The sequence below is a fragment of the Tetranychus urticae genome, chromosome 1 (genome assembly GCF_039701765.1).
Source record: "Tetranychus urticae isolate SD_2017Ah chromosome 1, NJAU_TeUrti_SD_1.0, whole genome shotgun sequence".
Classification (NCBI taxonomy): domain Eukaryota; kingdom Metazoa; phylum Arthropoda; class Arachnida; order Trombidiformes; family Tetranychidae; genus Tetranychus; species Tetranychus urticae.
In genome coordinates this window covers 30,421,272-30,441,897 of record NC_142958.1, presented here as the reverse complement: position 1 = coordinate 30,441,897, position 20,626 = coordinate 30,421,272, and the positions used below count along the sequence as shown (strand labels likewise).

General features: G+C 30.7%; 1 protein-coding gene across 16 annotated transcripts in view; it reads right to left on the bottom strand.

Annotated features, from left to right (window-relative positions):
• Window positions 1-20,626, bottom strand: part of Cadps (calcium-dependent secretion activator 1) — a 31,094-nt gene that overhangs the window by 7,383 nt on the left and 3,085 nt on the right. For 5 of the 16 annotated variants that reach the window (XM_089268933.1, XM_015928531.3, XM_089268897.1 and 2 more), the window contains exons 3-8: window positions 13,836-13,916; window positions 13,371-13,540; window positions 4,318-4,446; window positions 3,730-3,942; window positions 2,177-3,447; window positions 1,487-1,596 (exon numbers count right to left, since the gene is read on the bottom strand). In XM_089268933.1, coding sequence (XP_089125059.1) covers window positions 1,487-1,596; window positions 2,177-3,447; window positions 3,730-3,942; window positions 4,318-4,446; window positions 13,371-13,540; window positions 13,836-13,916 — 1,974 coding nt within the window. Of the gene's footprint in view, window positions 1-1,486; window positions 1,597-2,176; window positions 3,448-3,729; window positions 3,943-4,317; window positions 4,447-12,261; window positions 12,316-12,949; window positions 12,974-13,370; window positions 13,541-13,835; window positions 13,917-20,626 lie in introns of all 16 variants that reach the window. The other 11 variants (XM_089268904.1, XM_089268912.1, XM_089268909.1 and 8 more) reach the window with 4 other exon arrangements.

The following is a 20,626-nucleotide window of genomic DNA, read 5'->3' as shown; positions in this document are numbered from 1 at the left end:
AAGACGTTAAGCAATGGCACTATTTTCATCACAAAACAAGACACTTACGACCTCCTATTTAATTTGATAGCACAACAAGCAACAGACAACGATATTTGATGATGCACAATAATACGGGAAGAACAGGAGATTTTGCGATTTCAAAAGGGTTACAATATTTTTGGGTAAAATGGGTTTTACAATAAAAAGGTTAAGGAGACACAGAGAGAAGAGGATTGACAATAATTAAGCATTGGCCACAAAGGAATGGTTAGCAATGGAAGGGTAAATTGGAATAGAGAAGAAGAAGATTGAACAATTGTAAGTATCTTTGATTAGTTGATTGTTTCTTGATTAAAGTTGCCCAAAGAGTAAAATGAAATGAAAAAAATGAATCTTTATTTTCAAGTTAAACTATTGATGAGTGAAGGAAATATTTACAAATGTTATTGCTATTTCTGGTATTTTGTATATAAATATTGTAAAAGGCTGCAAGGCTAGAGTTTTAAATTTAGTCAATCGTTTTGAAGGTTATCACGAACCAATTTACCTGAACTTTTATCATTCAAGTTACATGAGAATGAGGAAAAAAAGGTCACTGAATAAGTTGAAAAACTAGGAAAATAACCTCAAGAGATGAACATGAAAATGAAAAGTCTTTGTTTGCTTTTTGTTCACTTTTCATAAATTTTTCAATATTTGCTGTTACCCTTCAAGTAAAATGATCAAAGATTGATTGTGATTACAAATTGTTGGATTATTCAGACAAAATAATTTCACAGATAACATCAAGAAAAGTGGTAAAATGATATTTTCAGATGTTTTTTAATGTAAATGAGATGGACTCTTGCAATGAAAATAATCTGTAATACAATATATTGACTCAATACCAATGTAAATGTCATTTAACCAGATTTGTTTACCCAATGTAACCAGAAAAGTCAAAAATAAAGATTCACTTTTTAATTGTAAACTCGGGCAACTTGGAGGGTTTACTGATCATTGATTAACAATTACTTACCCCACTGAAAGCCTGATGAAGATTCATTTTTGAATAGGAAAAAAGATTGATGGGAAAAGATGGTGAAACGGAAAAGGTAATATCATGATGAAAATGATCAACAGAAAGGATGATTATCAAGAGGATTGATTGTTAATTTTGTTACAATGTTTTCGATTCGATTTTTTCTTCTGTGTTTTTTTTGGTGCACATTGATATACGTTTGAGAGGACAACAATTGCCGTGCCAAATGAAAAAAAGGTTTACAGTCAAGAGACACAATTAACGAGCAACAACAATTAACAATTAAACAGATAAATGTTTCAACCTTTTAAGGCTCCATTAAACCCGGTTAACATTTAAAGTTAATCAATCAAAAGAAGAGACAAATTTTCTTGTTCCATGTCAACTGGGATTCATTGAGAGTTTCATTCTTGATATTAATTGATTGATTAACTTTTCACCTTTTTAACCTTTTTAATTACAAGTTAATTATCATTTTCTTACCTCAGCATAATATTCGTTGTTCTCTTTGATTAAATCAACACAAAGTTCAGCCAGTCGAACCAATTCCTTTAATTTAGCTGTTGCAGTCAAATTTGGATCATTAACAATTTCTAGACAAATTCAAGATACAATTTAAGAGAAGACAATTAATACAATTTGATTGTAATTTAGCATCAATTGTGGACTTTGATATTGCTAAATGTTTTTAGTTTCTTTGTTTGTCAAATTGCTAGAAATATTTCATGTTTGTAAAATGATCAAATTGAAATTGATTAAATCATTTAATGTTGAAATTCAATGAGAAATGAAACTTATTTCCAGATCTTTTCTGTTCTTCAAAAGTTCAATTTGTCCTAAATTCATGTCCAATCTGTTATTTACATGATTTAATGGCAAATGAAAAATGAAAAGGCAAATAATCGATCATTTGAAGTACATTGACAAATGAAATATTAAAACCTTACAAAATGTAAATCAATAAAGTGTATGTAAATAACTCTATTAGACAATTGAGCTGGAAACTCGAATCTTGTAATCGATAATGAAATGAAATTTCGTAAGAGAAACTCAATAGTCATGAAGAGCTAAATTTTGATTCTAAAAGTCATTCTTTGGAAAATAAATGAAGAAATTTTTGCGGTTTCTCTTGAGTTGCTTTTGGGTTAAATCTGTTTTTAAAAATCATTTTACCTTCAATTCGTGCTTGTTCCGATATTTTGGTATAATTAACAAGAGCTGCAGTCTCAAGGCACTTTTTAATTATGGATCGAACCTCATCAGGAGGAGCTGGAGTTCGAGTGTCTTTCATTAAAACCCGTTCAAGAAGGGAAAGGGTTGCCTTAAGAGCTCCTTCAGGTCGACCAAAGGGATAACAATAGCGAAAATTGGTAACCTGATGTTCCAACAGCGAACCAAGTCGCTCCTTAATCACAGCGTACATGTCCTTTTCCTCTACCGTAACAGTGCCAATACCATCGGGTCTAATGTCAAAGGCAACCTGACCAATGGGTGGTGCACTGGTTGAGTTACCGTGAACATGAGAGGAACAGAAAGCAAAAGAGTAATGAATAAGTGTTGGGTCAATGGCCAGTCCACGTTCAGCTGCATCAAGTAGATCACTCAAGTAACACAGGTGACGGAAACAACTACGAACTCCATATCGAGCACAGTACTCATCGAGGACAAAAATTTGACCCGGTGAAAACCAGCCCAGAGAACAGTAAGGATCGTTAAGGCGAAAGTGTAAAGTTTCACTTTGAAGGAGACGGAAAAGCTCGGAATGGGAAAAGCGACACGGATCTGAAGAGATAAACTCATCCATTCCATGTTTACGGGCACGATCAGCATCACCTTGAAGCCGTGAAATGGTCGAGTTTTTGGACGATTGAACTAAAGGTGTAGGCTTGTGTGCCTGACCGGTGGCTCGGTATAACGCCATAACCCAAAGGTGACACTCGTTTTCATCTTCACACGCAAATATAACCGAATCACCTTCTTTAACGGCATTGAAAAAAAACTTGGGTCCTTCCAGTTCGGGTAAAGGTTCAATGTAATCAACGGTAAACCCATCCAGTTGCAGCAATTCCGTTGGATCTGATTTCTTCTCCCGATAAGAGCACATAGCAAATGTATATTGAGACACTTGGACCAGCGCATAGTAGCGTTTCTTCCACTTTTTCCAGACACCTTTACCTTGGCCAAATAAGAAGCCACAGTGTTTCAAGTTTTGCGGTTTATCCATTCGGACAATTATCTTTATTGTCAGATCTTGATCGGGCGCATTTTTGGGAACAATCATTTTGTACCATTCAGGAGCTTTTGTACTTAACGGAGTCGGTTTGATAGTAACTTTACCCAATTCTTGATCATCTAAACTCAATATTCCCGGCCTTTCAGCATACAGTTTAACCTTAACTATTGGCAATGGATGGCAAGTTGTAAAGTCACCCTGAGTATCCCATCTGAATGGACAGTAAAAGGAAAAGTAAATTTGGTTAAAAGTATAAATAAGGGAAAATGTAACTCTAATATTCAATCATTTAACCAAAGAACCAGAAAAATATTGAATCAGGTTTTCTGGTTTACAAAGGTTGACTTTTTACGATTGGATTGAAGGTTAAGTGAATCCATCTAAACATCATTAAAGACAATGTTTCAACGCTAATCAACAATTTATACACTAATTAAGTCACGAATCAAAATGAAGGATGAATACCAAATACTGAATATCACAAGTTACTTACAATGGTTTTTGGGCTTCTGCATGATCGGTTTGCAGTTTTTCACTTCCTTCAACCTCCATTGTACAGTAAACAATCCTAGTTGGTATCAATGATTTCAGCCCACGAATTTCCATAACAACAACTTCGATGGTAAATTGTAGGACAACATCAGTTTTGGAAAGGGTCGTTTCCGTGTCTTCACCCAGACCATCTCGAGCAATTGAAGCTTGATTTCTGTTTAATTTAAAATTACAAAACACAGCAAAAAAAGAGAGTTACAATTCATCCGAATATCAGAAAAAATTGAATAAAAATAATACAAGACAGACATGGAAACAAAAACAACAAAATGGGAAACAACAAGACTTGGGCAAACACAGGCAAAGACAGGCAAAATGATGGATAAATTTTGCGTATCATGAATTTACAATAAGATGACATGAAATTAGACAAGCATAACAAAACAAATTCAATCAAAATGTTTACAAAAAGGGAAAATTGATTTCTTTTGTTGACATTTGGTGAAAAAAAGTCAACATTTTTTCTGAGTTTTAAATCTCATTGTAAACACTTGATTGAAGTGACAAATTATATTAATCGTTGATTTACATGCGTTTAATTGTAAATAATAAGGCCTCGTAAAGAAGTGTCCATAAAGGTGAACGAAGAGTCATAAGTATTGATGAATAATCAAATTGACAGCAAATTGCTGTTGATTGTTTCGTTGAACATTTCATGCTAAAATAATGGTGAAAAAGATGAATGAGTAAAAACACTTGAAAATAATGCAATTTAAGTGAATCAATGAATATTATGCGACAATCCAATTTAACCAGATTTTGTTCATTGATTTAAAACCTGAATTAGATGTAAATTACTTTTCATTCAAGCTTCACTGACAATTAGAAGAGATTTGCTCAAGAATCATTATTTCATTGTTTACATCAACAGTTGAAATTAAAGTTGAATCAAATGTAATATTTACTTTTAAATGGAAAAATTTCAACCCACATTAGACTGTCAAATTACCTTGAACTTTTCAGGTAAAGGAATAAATGATTCAATGATAATAAGAATAATTTGCAACATTTTCATCAACATTCTTATCAACTCTTTCATGAAAAGTGTGAAAAGACTCTTTTCTTAATGTTATTTCCTAGATTATTTTCACTTTATTAAACCTTTTGTTTCTCCAATTTCATATTCAAATTGCAAATTCATTCAGGATTCCCATTAATCTGACTCTTCCAGTTTCAAGCGATTCCTATTCATGCTTTTTGTTCAGCTCATCAATAAACTTTATTGTTCAAACAATTGCATTGACACAAGAAAACACAAAAAGGGTTAAAACCATTATCGCTTTAATTTCATGATAATTTTTTGTTCGTTCAACCAACATGAACACTGTGAACTTCATTGTGAGATGAGTTTATTCACAACTTTTATGTTCAAAGCATTCGATGACAGAATAAATGAAAATAATGATTTTATCACCAAAGATTAATATTCAAATCTAACTTTTTTTTTGAATCAATTTTCGTTTGAACATTTGACGAAAGTTAAAAGGTTTTATTTGGGTTCATTGATTATCAGTGAATCAATCAAACTTGTTAAAGGTTTCAATCAAATTTCATGTTGAAAGAAAAGCTTCAACATGATGAACCAAAGCTAAACATCAAAACTGTAAAAACAAGTTTTCACCCAATCTTGAGAAAAGTGGTTTTCAATAAAATTATTCCAATCAATGGAAAGAGTTAAATCATGAAATATCTACATGAATTGAGTAACTTATATTTCCAATCGTAACGATAAATTATGTTGTCATTCAAAGTGAATATAAATCATTGATATGGAAACCTGAACTGGGAGTGAAAAAAGAAAAGGAAATTTTCATGTTTTCTGAGATTCTTTTGAATAACATTTTCGTCGATCGAAAGTGTTTTGGAGTTCAAAGGTAAAATTGTTTCGAATGGACTATTGAAAATATTTTTTGTCATTTCAATAAACAATTATCAATGTTTATCAGAATTTAATTGTAATTCAGAGTTTGTTTTGTTTTGCATTATAAGATTAAAATAATTGATAAGATGAAGAATCCCTTTTGAATAACATTATCATGATTCAGTTTGGATTGAAATGGATTCTATTAGTGAATGGTAATTGGATAAACATTTTGAGATGTAAAATAAATTCAATTTCAAGCGAATGATGATCAATGTGAAATGATGATAACGCGAAAAGGTTCCGAAATGGTTTCTCATTTAAAAGGTAAACAGAATTGAGAAGCTGATCAAAGAAAACAAATAAACAAGCAATCAAATTTATCATCAATAACTGAACAATTAATCAATAGTTGAGTGATTAATTGAGTTTCAAACGTTTTCTCATTTGAAAAGCTTCTTTTCTCATCTTCATCAACAACAGCAACAACAAAAATGATCATCAATTTGAACATGAACAACATGATAGAAGAAGAAAAAAATGAGATAAAAAAAGGAAGAGAAAAAAATTCTGAATCAATCAAACAACAAATAGACAGTTTGATATAATAATGAAGGTTGAAAATGTTGTATCAAAATGAAGGTTTCAAGTTGAGTTGGCAAAGAAGTGCAATGAAGAAGGAAAAAAAACATGATTAGATTGACTTGAAAGTAATGAGGATGAGGCAAGAGCATCCAAAAAACAACCGAGATTCTGTAGGAATTTATCTAGATTATCATGAGAATGGGAAGGTTAAGAAAAAGATGTTGCTAATCTAAATGATAACGTTAATCAGTGACTTAGTAAAATGATCGATGAGGGAAAATTAACTGTGAATAACTGATGAGACTGACTTCGAAAAGCCGATGTGTTCTGAGCGATGTTTCGATCTCAAAATTCGTTGGTTCGAAGTCTTAAAGTCTTTGGATCATTTTCAGGTTTTTTTCTCGACTCAACTTTTTTCTTTCTTGTAACTGAGATTGGAATTGATTTGTGTCTAATTACGGTATCAAGTGAATTGTTGGTTAAAAATGCGATTGTTGGACAAGTTGATTGTTGATGAAAATTGTAGGTAAAATGGATCGATGAGTGAGAAAGGGAAGAGCAAATATAACAAGGTAAGATGATTAAATGGAGGAAATGATAGGAAGAAAGAGATGATGAAGATTGGGATGAAGATGAATGAAGGTTGAATAGGATATCAAATGGTAACCAAGTGAAGTGATAATAATAATGTTCAAGAGGATGATGTTAACATTCAGTAAAAATGGAGTTAAATATCATCCTTTTCATCCTTTTCCTCATCTTCAAACAATAATAAGATGAAAAGGGCAGTTAGTGAGGTGAAAAGAGAGAACATTTTTTTGTCATCATTCTTTTCATCATCATTCTTTTCATCATCCTTTTTTCATCATTTTACAAGCCTGTAAAACTCTTAAAGGTAAAAGTCTTTTTTTCTTCTTCATCTTCTTCTTTTCCCTTGTTAATGTGAAAAAATTTCATCTCAAGTTTACTTTTTTTTGCAATCGAAAGGTGATAATGTTACCTTTTCGTGATGAACAGAATGAAGCAAAATGAAAGGTGAAAAGGCGAAAAAAAGATGATCATGGAGAGAAGCCGCTTAAATTGAAAGGGGATTGATCAAATTTCAATGAAACATTATTGTCAATTTATTTCACATTTGAATACAATTTGTACAAACAATGGGACAATGAATAGATTTCAGGACGAAAACGTTTCCCGGTGAAAGCATTCAATATTTGATCAATGAGTTTGAAAGCGATTTGTAAATTCAAGAATCAAAACCTGTCTCTATTAATCTCAGTATCCTCAGAATTGATCTTCAAAACTCAAGTTTTTTACATAATTTGATACTCGCGCCTTGACAGTGCAGTTAGTAGCAACCGGGTTGCTTGTCATACATTTACTAAGGAAATACCAAAGAGAATGAGAAATATCAATTGTTGGAAAATATTCGGTATTTCATTTCTATTTTTGTGTCCTACGTCTTATCAGATATCGAAGAGTGTCCTTCAACCTTGTGACGATTCTCGGAATCTAAGTTTCTCTTGTATCGCCAGAATACTTCAGTCAACACGGTTGGTGAACCTCTTTGTAATAATCTCCAACTTATCACTGTGATTGGAACTAATTTTGGCTAATCGATCAATCGACTCAAGTTCAACACTGTTTAAATTGTGAGATACTAAACCTGGTTGAGTCGAGAATTGTTTTTAAGACATTAGAAGCTTAGATTTGCTCATTAGACGCTATACTTTTGAGCCGATAGTCATACAGGTTTACGTGAAAATTGTCAAAAATTTAAAAAATTAATTTTCTGTTTTGAGAAAATTTGTATTCAAATGTGAATAAATCGTCAATAGAATTGAAAATATTACAGTAATACAATAAATTGAACGTCAAAAGGTTTGAGTGAATTGAGCGTCTAAAATTACTGCTGAAATTTATACAAAATTTTGATTGAATCAAATGTAACTTTGAAAGTTAATTTACTTGAGTAATTGAGAGGAAAGTGGAAAAGCAACAATTGAATCATTATTTTGGTTTACAGTAAATAAAATTGCTAAATAATGTTGCTTTTTGTTTGTGTTAACATGAAGAAACAAGAGCAATCTTTCCCATTGTCATCATGATGATGAACATGAAAAGTTTTTCATGTTTTTCCTCAGCTAAAGTTATCCTCAATCTTACAGAACAACAAGAAGTAAAAGCAGTAAAACAAATAAAGAGCAACATCTAAAAAGCAAAGATCCATAAACTTGCAAATAATTATCACTTTTTTTTCATCTCATATTAAGGTCAATCCCTACACAGAGTCAAGTTGAGTAATAATTGAATAATAATAAATTGCTTTTCGAGTGATTCGTGTAACAAAAATTGACCATCTCATTGGACCATCTCAAGAGATAATTCATGATTGATTTAGCTTCAAGTTTTCAGGTTACATTATATTCAGTGATAAGAATGGGTTTATTAAGACTGGGAGTGATTTTTTATCTTGTTCAGTTTATAGCGACCTTTTGACAGCAATGAGAGTGACAGATTTCACTGAGAAATTAATATTGGAATAGGTTGAGTTTTCATGGATTATGTTTGAATGAAATTCTGTGTTTACCTTTTTCCTTTTTTCCTTCTTCTCTTCAAAGGTTGCTTCTAAAAAAAGGATTCAAGGAATGATTTGTAAAGGTAAAATGATGAAAATTGAAAGGAAGGAAAAAGGATGAGAAAATGTGAAATGAATAAAATGATTGACTCAATGTAAATCAGTTTAATTCATGTTAACACTGCAACAGCAGTAAAGCAAAAAAAATGTAAGTTTTTTTTTCTTCCCTTTTTTATTCAATTTTCAGAACTCTTTTTTTTCAATATTCATGTTGAAACAGTTTTATGGTTAAATATTGAAAGGAAAAGGTTGAATATGCGTTCGTCAAGAGGAAAGGTTATCAAGAGCTGGGAATGTAAAATTCAAGTGAAATGTGAAATTCGTTGTAAAGGAAACAGAGTGTAAACAATGTTGTTCAGCAGCACTTAGATCAAGATGAAAATGATGGTGAAAAGGACTAAAGTGGATCAAGAAATGTATGGACAGGCTGGGAATTCATGGAGAATTTTTTACTCACAATTCCATGTTTGGAACTTTCATTTCTATTCTTGTCTCTGTTCATCTTGATGCAAAAATGGGAAACATTAAACTTGAGTCTATTCCTTTAATCATTAGCAACTTCAATAGTTGGTTCATTTTTCAATTTTTAAGTTTATTGCAACGATTCATCTTTTCATTCAAGTTTCTATTTCCATTTAATTTCATGATGAAACTGGAAAAACATTTTTCTTCAAATTGCTGCGCTTTCCTAATTTCTGGTAATTTAATCAAGTAATTATGATTAAAGATCAAATATTGTTAAAAAAGTTTTGCTTTTGTTGAAATGAACAATTGAAAGAAAAGGTTTTTCGAGAACATTTTTTTTCTCCTTCATTTTGCTCATGAAACAGATTCAAACTTACATGATGTTGATGAGTTTATTTTGTGCTGTTTTTACTTAAATTAACTTTTGTTACTGCTAATTTAATGATAATATAATGAGTTTAACAGTTCAAGGTTGAAACAATGATAAACTTTCCGAGTTTTACCTGAAATTGCAAACTTGAAATTTCCTCAGAGTTAATGTTAGTTTGTAGCTTTTTCCATGAATTTAATAAAAAATTCAAACCAATTTAGCATTCAGTTCTCAACAAAAGATTCATGGAAAGAAACTTTTCGTCGTTTTATCTATTTTCAGATTCTACATATTCTGATATTCTGATTAGTAGCAAATAGACAAACATAAGATATTGAGTTTGTTGAATCATTTGAAACACAAATCTTAGCAACCAAATTTTTCTTTACCTTCGTCAACGTTATTAGATTGCACTGAACAAAAATTGACTCGATTTTTGTGATAAATTCATTCTTCAGAGAATTTTTTCTCTCCATGTTTATGCGGCCATCATGAAGGTCTAATCGCTTAATATCAAAGTCGTTTTTATTCCTGAAAATCTGATATTTCTTCTTCTTATGCTTTCAATTCTTGACATTACTGATCAAGTTACTTCAAGAATAAAATGGTTTTGCCAAGTTATAAGGATTCCTCTTTTATTCACATAATTCAGATATATTTGCATGACCCATGTGACAGTGCAATGGAATCACTAGTCATGTAATGAGATTTAATTATTTTACAATTAGTTCGAAGGAAATATTTACATGATCCAATTATTGGTGAAGTTACAGAGTCACTTGATTAAAGTCATTTGCTGATCAATAAGCATTAGTGATTTACAATTGATGTTGAGTATTGACATGAACCAATGCAAAGCGTGTTAACTCTAATAGATCTAAATTGTTGTTAAGATGAAATATACACTTTTCATTGCAATTTCAATGTTCATTTCAATTGATTAATATTGATTAACTAATGGTAGGTAAACATCCGGATGTAAAGAAACTTTGGATCAATCAATGTTCCCAAAGTGAAGGCTAAATTAAGACTAAATCATGGTTAACATGGGAAACATGGAAACAGAGGAAATCAAAAGCAAATCAATTGAAGCAAATTGTTTAAAGTCAGTAGCTAAATATAAAACATTTAAATGTCAATTCAATATCATGAAATTGAAATTTTTGCAGCTTTTCTTTTTTTGTCAACATCAACATTTCAAGACAATCCAAGACTCAGTTGACATTCAGTGAATTCATTTAATTTGTTTCCCATTTTCAGGGTTTAGTCATTTGAAGAAACCAAATTGTATCCAGTTAATCACACTTCACAACTGAAAGCAGGTGAAAAAAGGTTAAAAATAGGTAACATTCAGTAAACAGATTGTCGAGTGTTAATTAAGGAATAAAATGACTGCAACAACCAAATACCTTAAAGGTATTCCTGAGAATTAATTCCGATTACATGGAAATGATTACAAGTAATGAATGACAAAATGAAAACATGATAATCTGAGAAACATTGCAAGGGAAAAGATTGGAGAAACAAAATCAAGTAAAATTAATGAAAATGAGTAAACTCATGTAACTGTGATTTCGTTCATGTAACATGGAAATTAATTTAAATGAAAAAGAAAATGAAAAAAAAACAAAATTCTCTAAATAATTAATAAGAGGGAAAAAATTTGAATTACAATTGGATAAAAGTGTTATAACAATGGAAATGGAGAAATGAAAAGTTCAACTTGAAATATCATCAATCAGTCGACTATTATTATCACTATTGTTCATAAATGTTCCTGAAACATTCGTGTTATCAGTTTAAGAATTTTCAACTCGTTTGGACAAAAGTTGTCAACTTGAAACAATTCAATCAACAGAAAAGAGAAAAGTGAAATTTCCAAAATTGACTCCCAGTTCTGGTGAATAATTGAATTTTTAAACAAGCAAAAAGTTCTGAATCAAAACATGAAATCTATTGAAAGTGATAAATATTGAACATTGACTGACAATGAGGTAAACGAATGATTCAAGTTGAATAAACTTTTCGATTGACAGATTTTCAGTTGAAACTCAATGAACAATTTTCGAGGAAAAAAATTGTCGACCATTCATGGAACAGTTTCAACAAATTCAAGACAAAATGATAATGAAAACGAGCAATGTTCACATAACAAGCCAACAGAAAAGACGAAAGTTTTTTTACGCAAATGAAACGACAGTAAGACAATAATTCAACTGAAAATAATGACAATAATCAGGTTAAATGAAATCAACTTTTTCTGGTTATAATTAGACTTTGGTTTACGGTCAACAATTTTTGTGGGTAAATCTTTTTTTACAGCATTCAATGTCTTGTATTATTGGAAAGGTTTGGAGTAGCAACATTATCATTTGACGCACAAACGTAATTGTTCAATTGATCCAGAAAACAATGAAAATTATTGCAGTTTCTGAATTTGCTAATTGGATTGACTGAGAAGTGTGTTTGTGATTAAATGTAATGTTGCCACTGAAAGGTAAAAAGGTTCATTTGTCAACGCTTGTCAATGAATAGATTTCATCTCACTGCTTACATTAAACATCCAAATCGATGAGTCCTTAAATTTGCAATTGGATTCAAACTATCTCTGTAGGTTCATTATATTTTTTTGTTGGTTTGCATTTCAATTGTGAAAAGGGAAGAAAAGAAATAACAACAATGTTAAGCACAATCATGATAATAACGGTGAGAATAATGGTGAGAATGGCGATGAAAAAGAATCAAATAAACTGAACAAAAAAGGTAACAATAAGAGACAAAAAATGTTTCTGCTTTTCTGGTTTCGTAGGTTTGATAACTAATAAGATATTTGGGTTAAATCAAGTAAAAAGGGAAAACTCTTCAATACTCTTTTCATCATTCCAACGATTCATTAGCAGAAGAAAATCAATGAAAATAAACATGAAATTTCAACGAAAACGAGAAACAGAAAAGTCTAAAATTATTTGAAAGAAGAGCATTTTTCAAGTTGATTTCAATTCAAATTTGATTTTGATGTTTTCGCAAATGAACGTCTAAAAAATCGCGAAATGCGAATCAATTGAATGATGAAAAAAGTATGAAAATCTTTCGACTAAAAACAGAAACATTTTTTGATATTTTTATACTTAATTTAGAAACATAATCAAAGTTAATTGTGTAAAGGTAAGTGCTTTAAAACTGGATGCAAATGAAAGTAATGCAAAATCAAACACAATCATTGAATAGTTAAGTCTACCTGCCTTAAAACGGAAGTACGACGACGACTGTTGATCAGCATTTAGATGAAAGGTTGAAGAAAAATTCGGAAAAAATGATTAGTTGATTATTGAAGCATTTAGAATGAATTCGATGTTTCATTTCAATTGGTTAATCACAAGAATACAATTCTGGCGATTAAAGATGTTCCTTAATCATTTGATAATGAAACAGTTAAGTGTAAAATCTTAGGAAAAAAAAACTCAACCAAAAGGCTGATTAATAGCTGATTGCATCAATTACTGCAATTTAACCTAATCACTAATTCATTACTAATTGTTGAGATTGTTCGTCTTTGAACAATTTAATTAGATTGATTGGAGCAACAAATGTTCACTCATTTATCGTTTGGAGAAAAGAAATGTTTTTTTAATTTTCTGTAATTACTATTGAATTGAATTTTACCTGTGATTATATTTTTTGAGCTTCTGAAGTCCATATTTACTATCGGCTCCTCCTTTGGATACTGGAAGGCTTTCAAGATTGACCATTAATTGGTTGACCGATGAACGCAATTCATCAATGTAAAGATGATCCATTTCTTTGAGCACAAATTTTGGCATTAATTTACGATTCTGAAACAATAGTTTAATAATTAGTAAAATAAAAAACATTGATATTGCAAATTGAATAATCAATTGTCGTTTGATGAATTAACTTTTCTGGTTAAATTGTGCAAAGAGTTTAAATTTTGAAACTAATTAACTTGATTGACCCTAACATAGTTGACCAATTTTGAGGTAATTTTGAGAAACAAAGCGAACTGTCAAGTTCAGAAGTTTTGTAAAGCCAATATAAATATTTATGGAAGCAAAATTTTGGGTTAACTTTAGTTTACCAAATTAACATTAATGGTTAATAATTAATTACCTTTTCCATTTCATTTATTCGTTGGATTCGACCATCCAATTCACGTCTAATGGCGGCAGCTTGTTCATCACCAGAATCGAGCTGAATCAAGAACAATAAGCAATTAGGATTCTGAAACTGATTGCAACAGAAAAATTGATGTCCAAACTTGTTTCAACAAAATAACCTTTTAATTCAATTTTTCACCTTAAATTGAATCAATTTCATCTTGCTTTAGTTTCATCATTAATAACAATTTAAAATTGTTCAAGTTCAATCAAAATCCAATCTAAAAATCTCAACATTTTTGGAGTGAAAATAATTTCGAAGAAATTCAAGTTTATTAAAAGACGAAATGGTTTTGAAAAATGGCTTAAAAATGGTTTCTTTTGATGAGACATCAACATTGACTAGGTCAGCCGGGAGCCGGCGTAGTCTGAGCGAGCGTTTGCCTTTGAAACAGACAACGATTGCAGACAATATTCATACACCCAACAAGAACTACACATAATTTTTTTATGATTCTATTAAGCAAAAGCTATATGAAATTTTGAATTTCATCAAATTACGATGCGATTTCTTTATCATAATTCCGCTCAATTCAATTTTCTTTTGTGAGATATCAATTCGAAAAACAGTATTTATAAAAACTTTGAGTTAAGAGTCTGGACTGCGATAATTTTTAGGCGCATTAAAACTGAGCTCATTATAACTATTAAAAATTTTTTTCTAATCGGCAGTTTTTGCGCTAATCAAGGTCAAAGTCGAAACTTCAATCGCCTTTTATTCAATTATAAAACAGATTTCTCGATGATTAGGTTTTATTTTAGGTTATTAAGTATCAGAACATTTAAAATACTACGAGAAACGATTAGAATTTCGGGGCTCATGTTGTTAGATTTGGTGGAAATTCGGTGACCTGAATGATTTATTCTAGAACTTGACCTTGCTTATGAAGCCTAGCATAATCATCAATCTTTTTCTATTATTTTAAGACAATTCTCAACAAAAATGACTATTTTTCATGACAGGTGCGTGTGTACGGGGAATGAAATCGAGTGAAACGCAGAACAGGAACACAGTTCAAAAGGTTTATGAAATTTAAAGAAATAGTCAGATTTATAACAGATCTGATTTCTTTGTATCACCTTACAAGTTGTTTGGAGCAAAAATAACTGATTCTGGTTAGAGTATGTATCGATTCAGCATTTTAAAATTTATTACTTATTGAAGATACTATCTAGTTCCATCAATTAATCTCTCCATCTTTCTGGCAGTTCGTTGAATGCGCCCATTCTGTCTTCTGAGTCAAGATTTACCACGGCATTGGTCAAATGCCATTGCCATTATTAGCATTCTATTAGTGCTGTGAATGTTTTGGCGTACAATCTCTGGATCGGCGTAATCTGAGCTAACGTAAATTATAACGGTAAAACAGGCCTGAATGCCCTAAAATCACTGGTGCTCAATTAGGTAGTAAAATTGTGCATAAAGATAGAGGTATATGTTTGAAATAAAGAAGTTAAGTAAATTAACTTATAATCTGGCGTATGTTTAGCGTATCTAGCAAAACAGTCATCAACTGTTGCGACAAAATCACGAAAATCACGAAAATGAGCTATTTTGCAAAAAAAATTTATCACGCATGCGCGATTTTTTTTCTAAATAATTTTTATCATGTTTTCTTATAAGCTCACTGAATTTGGTGCACCTAAGTACACCATAGAGTTTTTCAGTCTAAAAAAACGATTTTTACGACTTGAAAAACGTTATTTTTGGGACACCCTGTAAGGTGATATGAAAAATCTTTATCTCAGAGCTGCATATTTATATAACCTTTAATATTCGAAAATTTCATGCAAATCCGTTCAGCCGTTTGGCCTCTACATCAGTGGAATGGTCATTTTTTGCCTGAGTCTAATATCTTAGTCTTCGCTACGCTCAGACTAAATATCTCATCAATTGATCATGAAAATGAATGAGTCAAAATAATCGATATTCAAGTGAAAAGATAAGCGTAAATCAAGTGAAGATGATAATGATAAAAACACTGGAAACTGTTATATTCCAGTTGGAGTGATAATATAACGATAAAGTGATGATAATAATGATGAAAGAAGTGTGAAAAGGATTGGGAAGCTCAAGTAGAGCATTTTTGTTGTGGATCATGAAAATGATTTTGCATCATGATAATGACAATGTTGCCTGAAAAGGAAATGAAAGTAATAAAAAAAATCATTGAAAAGTTGCTGATAAATTGTACTCAAATGAATCATTAACATCAACTTTTTTTGTTTATAACCATTCAATGGTTCAAGTGTTTCAAAGTAGCAAAAGTTGATTCACAGTTTTCCTTCAAAACTCAATGTTCATCATTTCAAGCCTTTTCAGGGTTAATCAGTTGGTGAACAGAACTTAAAACGCCTTTTAGATTCATTAAATTGCCATTCATTGAAACTCACAAGAATTGCTTCAGTTGATTGTAGACATTTTACTTCATGATAATGAAGCTTGTTTTAGACGACAAGACGAATCTGATTAAAACAGTAAAATCATTATTAGCCTAATTTGGAACATTATTTCAATATCTTTACGTTCAAATCTCGTCAGGAATTATCTTTCATTCCCAGGTTTAATGTTATTACTTTGTGATCAACAGAAAACTTTACTATCTCAATTTATCTCGTGTATTATTATCACTCTTCATGCTATTATTAGATAAGTTCATCTCAAGGTAAAGAGAAGAAGGTTGCTCTTCACATGATAATCATTGGTAATCATTTAGATGAATTCTAGAAGTTAACCAATTTCGTTAGGCAAAGTTGGGTTAACAATCTGAATAGCAACAAATTTAATGATAGACTAGCAAATAACATAAATGTCAATTTTTCATGAACCAAAAGAACCAGAAAACCAGAGTTTAGGATGACTTGAAATTCATACCAAATCATGCAATTAGAAGCTATTATAAGAACTCATGATTTTCATTAGATTTGTGTTTCAAAGATAAGAGATTCCTGATTTACTAAACAGAATTTTGAATTTTGTGATTGAAGTCAACAATCAAAGAGATACACTTTGAATGATTATGAAACTTGGAGGTTGGTTCAATCAAAGTGAATGTTGAATGTAAATAAAAATTGGATAACATCACATTAAAGTGATTAATGTTGATTAATAATTTTGTGGCCTAAGTGTGAACAGGAACCAAAATAGTAATACATTTTGGGTTATTTCTTGAATAGAAATGGTGAAAAGGGAAAAATATCGCAAAGCAATGTTAATCTGATTTAATTATTTTCACTGCAACTGTTAAGCTTGTTAAACCATTTAAATGTTGCCTTTGTTGAACAAACGTTTTTTTATTCAATAGTCAATGGATAATGATTATGCCTTGGCCAATCATTATCATCATCAACCTGATCATCATCATTAACATAATGAGCAAGACACTTCTCTATTAATTAAGAGTCTAATTGACAGAATATTAACTTTCATCATTTAATCCACACTAATGAATACAATTGAGGAAAGAGATTAAATTTGTAAACCAAATGTGACACTCGAGGTAAGGGCAAAGTAAAACCAATGGCAAGACACTTGAAAAGTCGAGTTTACCCAAAAAAAATTGAAACCTACAACGCAATGGATTGTGACCTTAAAGGTACAAACCTTTATTTAGGTCAAACAACCAGTAATTGCAATAATAACAACAAAAGTATAAACTTTAAAAAGCAATATTAAGGACGATCAATGAGACTGGAAACAACACTGGGAGTGATAATGCTGGCAAGTTACTGTTCAGTTCTTGTTAAGTCAAGTGGAAAAGGATTTTTTCATGTTTTGCTTCGTCTCATTCAACTGTTCATTTTATATACATTTACGAACTTGAAGGCCAATGTCTAAATAATATTGAACTATTAATCGAACTGTTTGACAAAAAAAGATTTGTATCTTTACTGGTTTTATGCAAACGCAATTTTGAACCTTTTTTTCATAAAATAATGATATTGTTTCATATTGACATTTTTGTTTACAATTGATATTGAAATTGAAAATGTTTCAATTTCATCAATTTATCATTGAATTAATGATCGGTTCAAGTTGAATTATGGACAGCTTTTTGCTTTGATTAACACTTTTCTGAAAGGTTATCACCACAGATTAATGGATTGCTTTTCAGGTTGACCTTTCACTTTGAAGATGAAAATTTTGCTCTCATGAATGCTGATCATTCTTGGTTCAATTTTGTCATTACTTTTTCACGATTAATATAAAAATGAATTTTTCTCATCAAATCTTTCATTTTATTTACCAATTTCATCGATTTTTTAGGTTTTCATTTCAATTGTTTAATCAATAAAATTGTAAACTTTTCAGTTGATGATCAAAGAAGACAATCAATCTTTTCTTTTAATTACCAATCGATGCAATCAACTTAATCATTAACTGTCCAACCATTGTATTAATCAAAGTTTAACCTGATTTGCATCGCAACAATAATCTCAGTTTTAATATATTTCCAGCTAACTAGACATTTATTAATCTTGGATTATATTGAGCTTAGTAAGGATAAAATGATTAGCTTTTCAATGATGAAAAGTATTAGAGCATAAAAAGTTGAATTATTGGGTTATTTTACATTATTGTGACAGGTAATCATTAAAATGCAAAACGACTTATAAAGGTAATCACAATGTTGACTGTTATTATTTAGAATCAACTTTGGAAGAAGAAATAGCAATTAAAACATGAAATACAATGATTAGTCTATTAATGATTTCAACATTTCGATTGTTAGAAATATAAATTCAAAGAAACAGATTCAATGTTCAACATTGGCTTCAAGTGTTTGTTCCTGATAAACACTTGAAATTGAAATGAATGATCGGATATTTGGTGACTTTTACGACCAAAGACAAGGTTTAATGTTCAACATTTTTCACTTTCAACGACTAAATGTTAAAATTAATCTTTTAAATTACAGCAAGAACAGTCTCCAGAATTTTGCACTTTTTATCTTTCCAAGAACTCAACTTTTTTAGAATCGAACTGCTGATTTCAAAAACATTATTCCTTTTTGTCTGACAGCCTCAGAGTAAAATTCCAGTCCGTTCAAAAGAAAATCCTTCGGCTCCACTTTTCTCGATGAAACCTTTTTCCAGATTCTTGATGCCTTTTTGAGATAGTTTTTACATCATTTCTGTCTATTGCTGCAATGAACTTTATCAAATCCAAATTTTTGGTCAACGGCATGCAAAGTTCAGAGGAGGTTGAGATGAACAGGACAGGAGAATTCTTACAAATTCTGGAGATAACAAAGATAAAAACGTGATAAATTCTGGAGACCCTCCTTTGTCTTTTGTTGATTTGATCTCAACGACCATTTCAATAAATAATTTTCAGGATTCGAGTTGAAGTGAGTTGATTGAAATAAATTTTCATTAAAGTATGAAACTCATTCAATATTGACTATTGATAAATGTTCAACAAAGCTTGTCTCCAAATGGGTATCTTTTAATGATGCATGAAAATGGTGAATGAAACCCAAAAATAAACCTTTTTTGCTTTGTAAAGAAGCAAATTTTTGCTTTCATTTCTTGATTCATATGATCAAGTTTAGGTTTACATTGGGTTTCACTGATTCACTATTTACATTAAGGCTGAAATGATATCATTACTTTACATGTTCAGTTCGGTTTGCTAGTGAATATGTTTTGGACACATGTTTATGGTGAGTGTACAAAATGATTGATGCACAAAAGGCAATGTTTGCTTTACATTACGGAATCATATAAATTATTAGTTATGCAGTTATGCAGATATATATTACAAAATGTTAACGATGGACAATTGATTTTCATGGAGACTTATCATCTGAAATGATTAAGGTTAACTGATCTGAATAAATTGGTCAATCAATTTTCATCATTTAAAGATTTAATATAAAGGTGAAACAAAAGGCAAATTGAAAAGTCAAAAGGTTAACCCAAAAATGGATGCAAAGGGAAGTTCAAGAAAACTCATGAAAAGAATCGATTCCTTCCCAACTCTTTTATTACGATTGATAACATGAAATGACATCGAGAGCTACTTAATCATATAATTAGTAAATTACAGTTTCATGATCACTAATGACAATGATTGATTAGCTTCAAGTAATTTCACCATTTGTTGTTTGACAAAATAAGATTGACTTCAAATGGTCCAAACAAATGGCTTTTTTTATCCTTACTTGTGATTTGATTGAAGATGCATAAGTAATGATAATTGTAATAATCGATTGCAAGTTATTAAATTAAATAACGGTGAGTGGGAATAAGGTGAATGGGATGACATGATGAAGATGAGAAGTTAGTATTTCAAATGAAACTTGGTATTTATTGATTGATATTGATTATTTTGTTGAACCACTTTTTTCTCAGCAATAACTGTGATTGTGAAGAGACAAAAAATCAACCTTTTGCTAATTGGTGAACAACAATTGGATAAATTGCTGAACTTTCGGTATTCCTATTATTCCTATTATATTGCTGTCAATGGCTGAGTTAACCAGTGAATTCAAATTATGAAACTGATGGTAAACTCAACATTTGGAAGGCAAAAGTGACAGTTTTTGTTGATTACATTTTCTGGGTTTGTTTTGATTTAATTAAATGTTGGAAACAAAATATTCATTTTGGTTCATTATATTACAAAGTAAATTGTACGTGTTGGACTTGAAATTGGCTAAATTGTATTAACTCTTGTTTTTACGAGGGAAAGACAAAAATCAATAAAATTAACTGGTTACATTGACAATGGAAACCTTT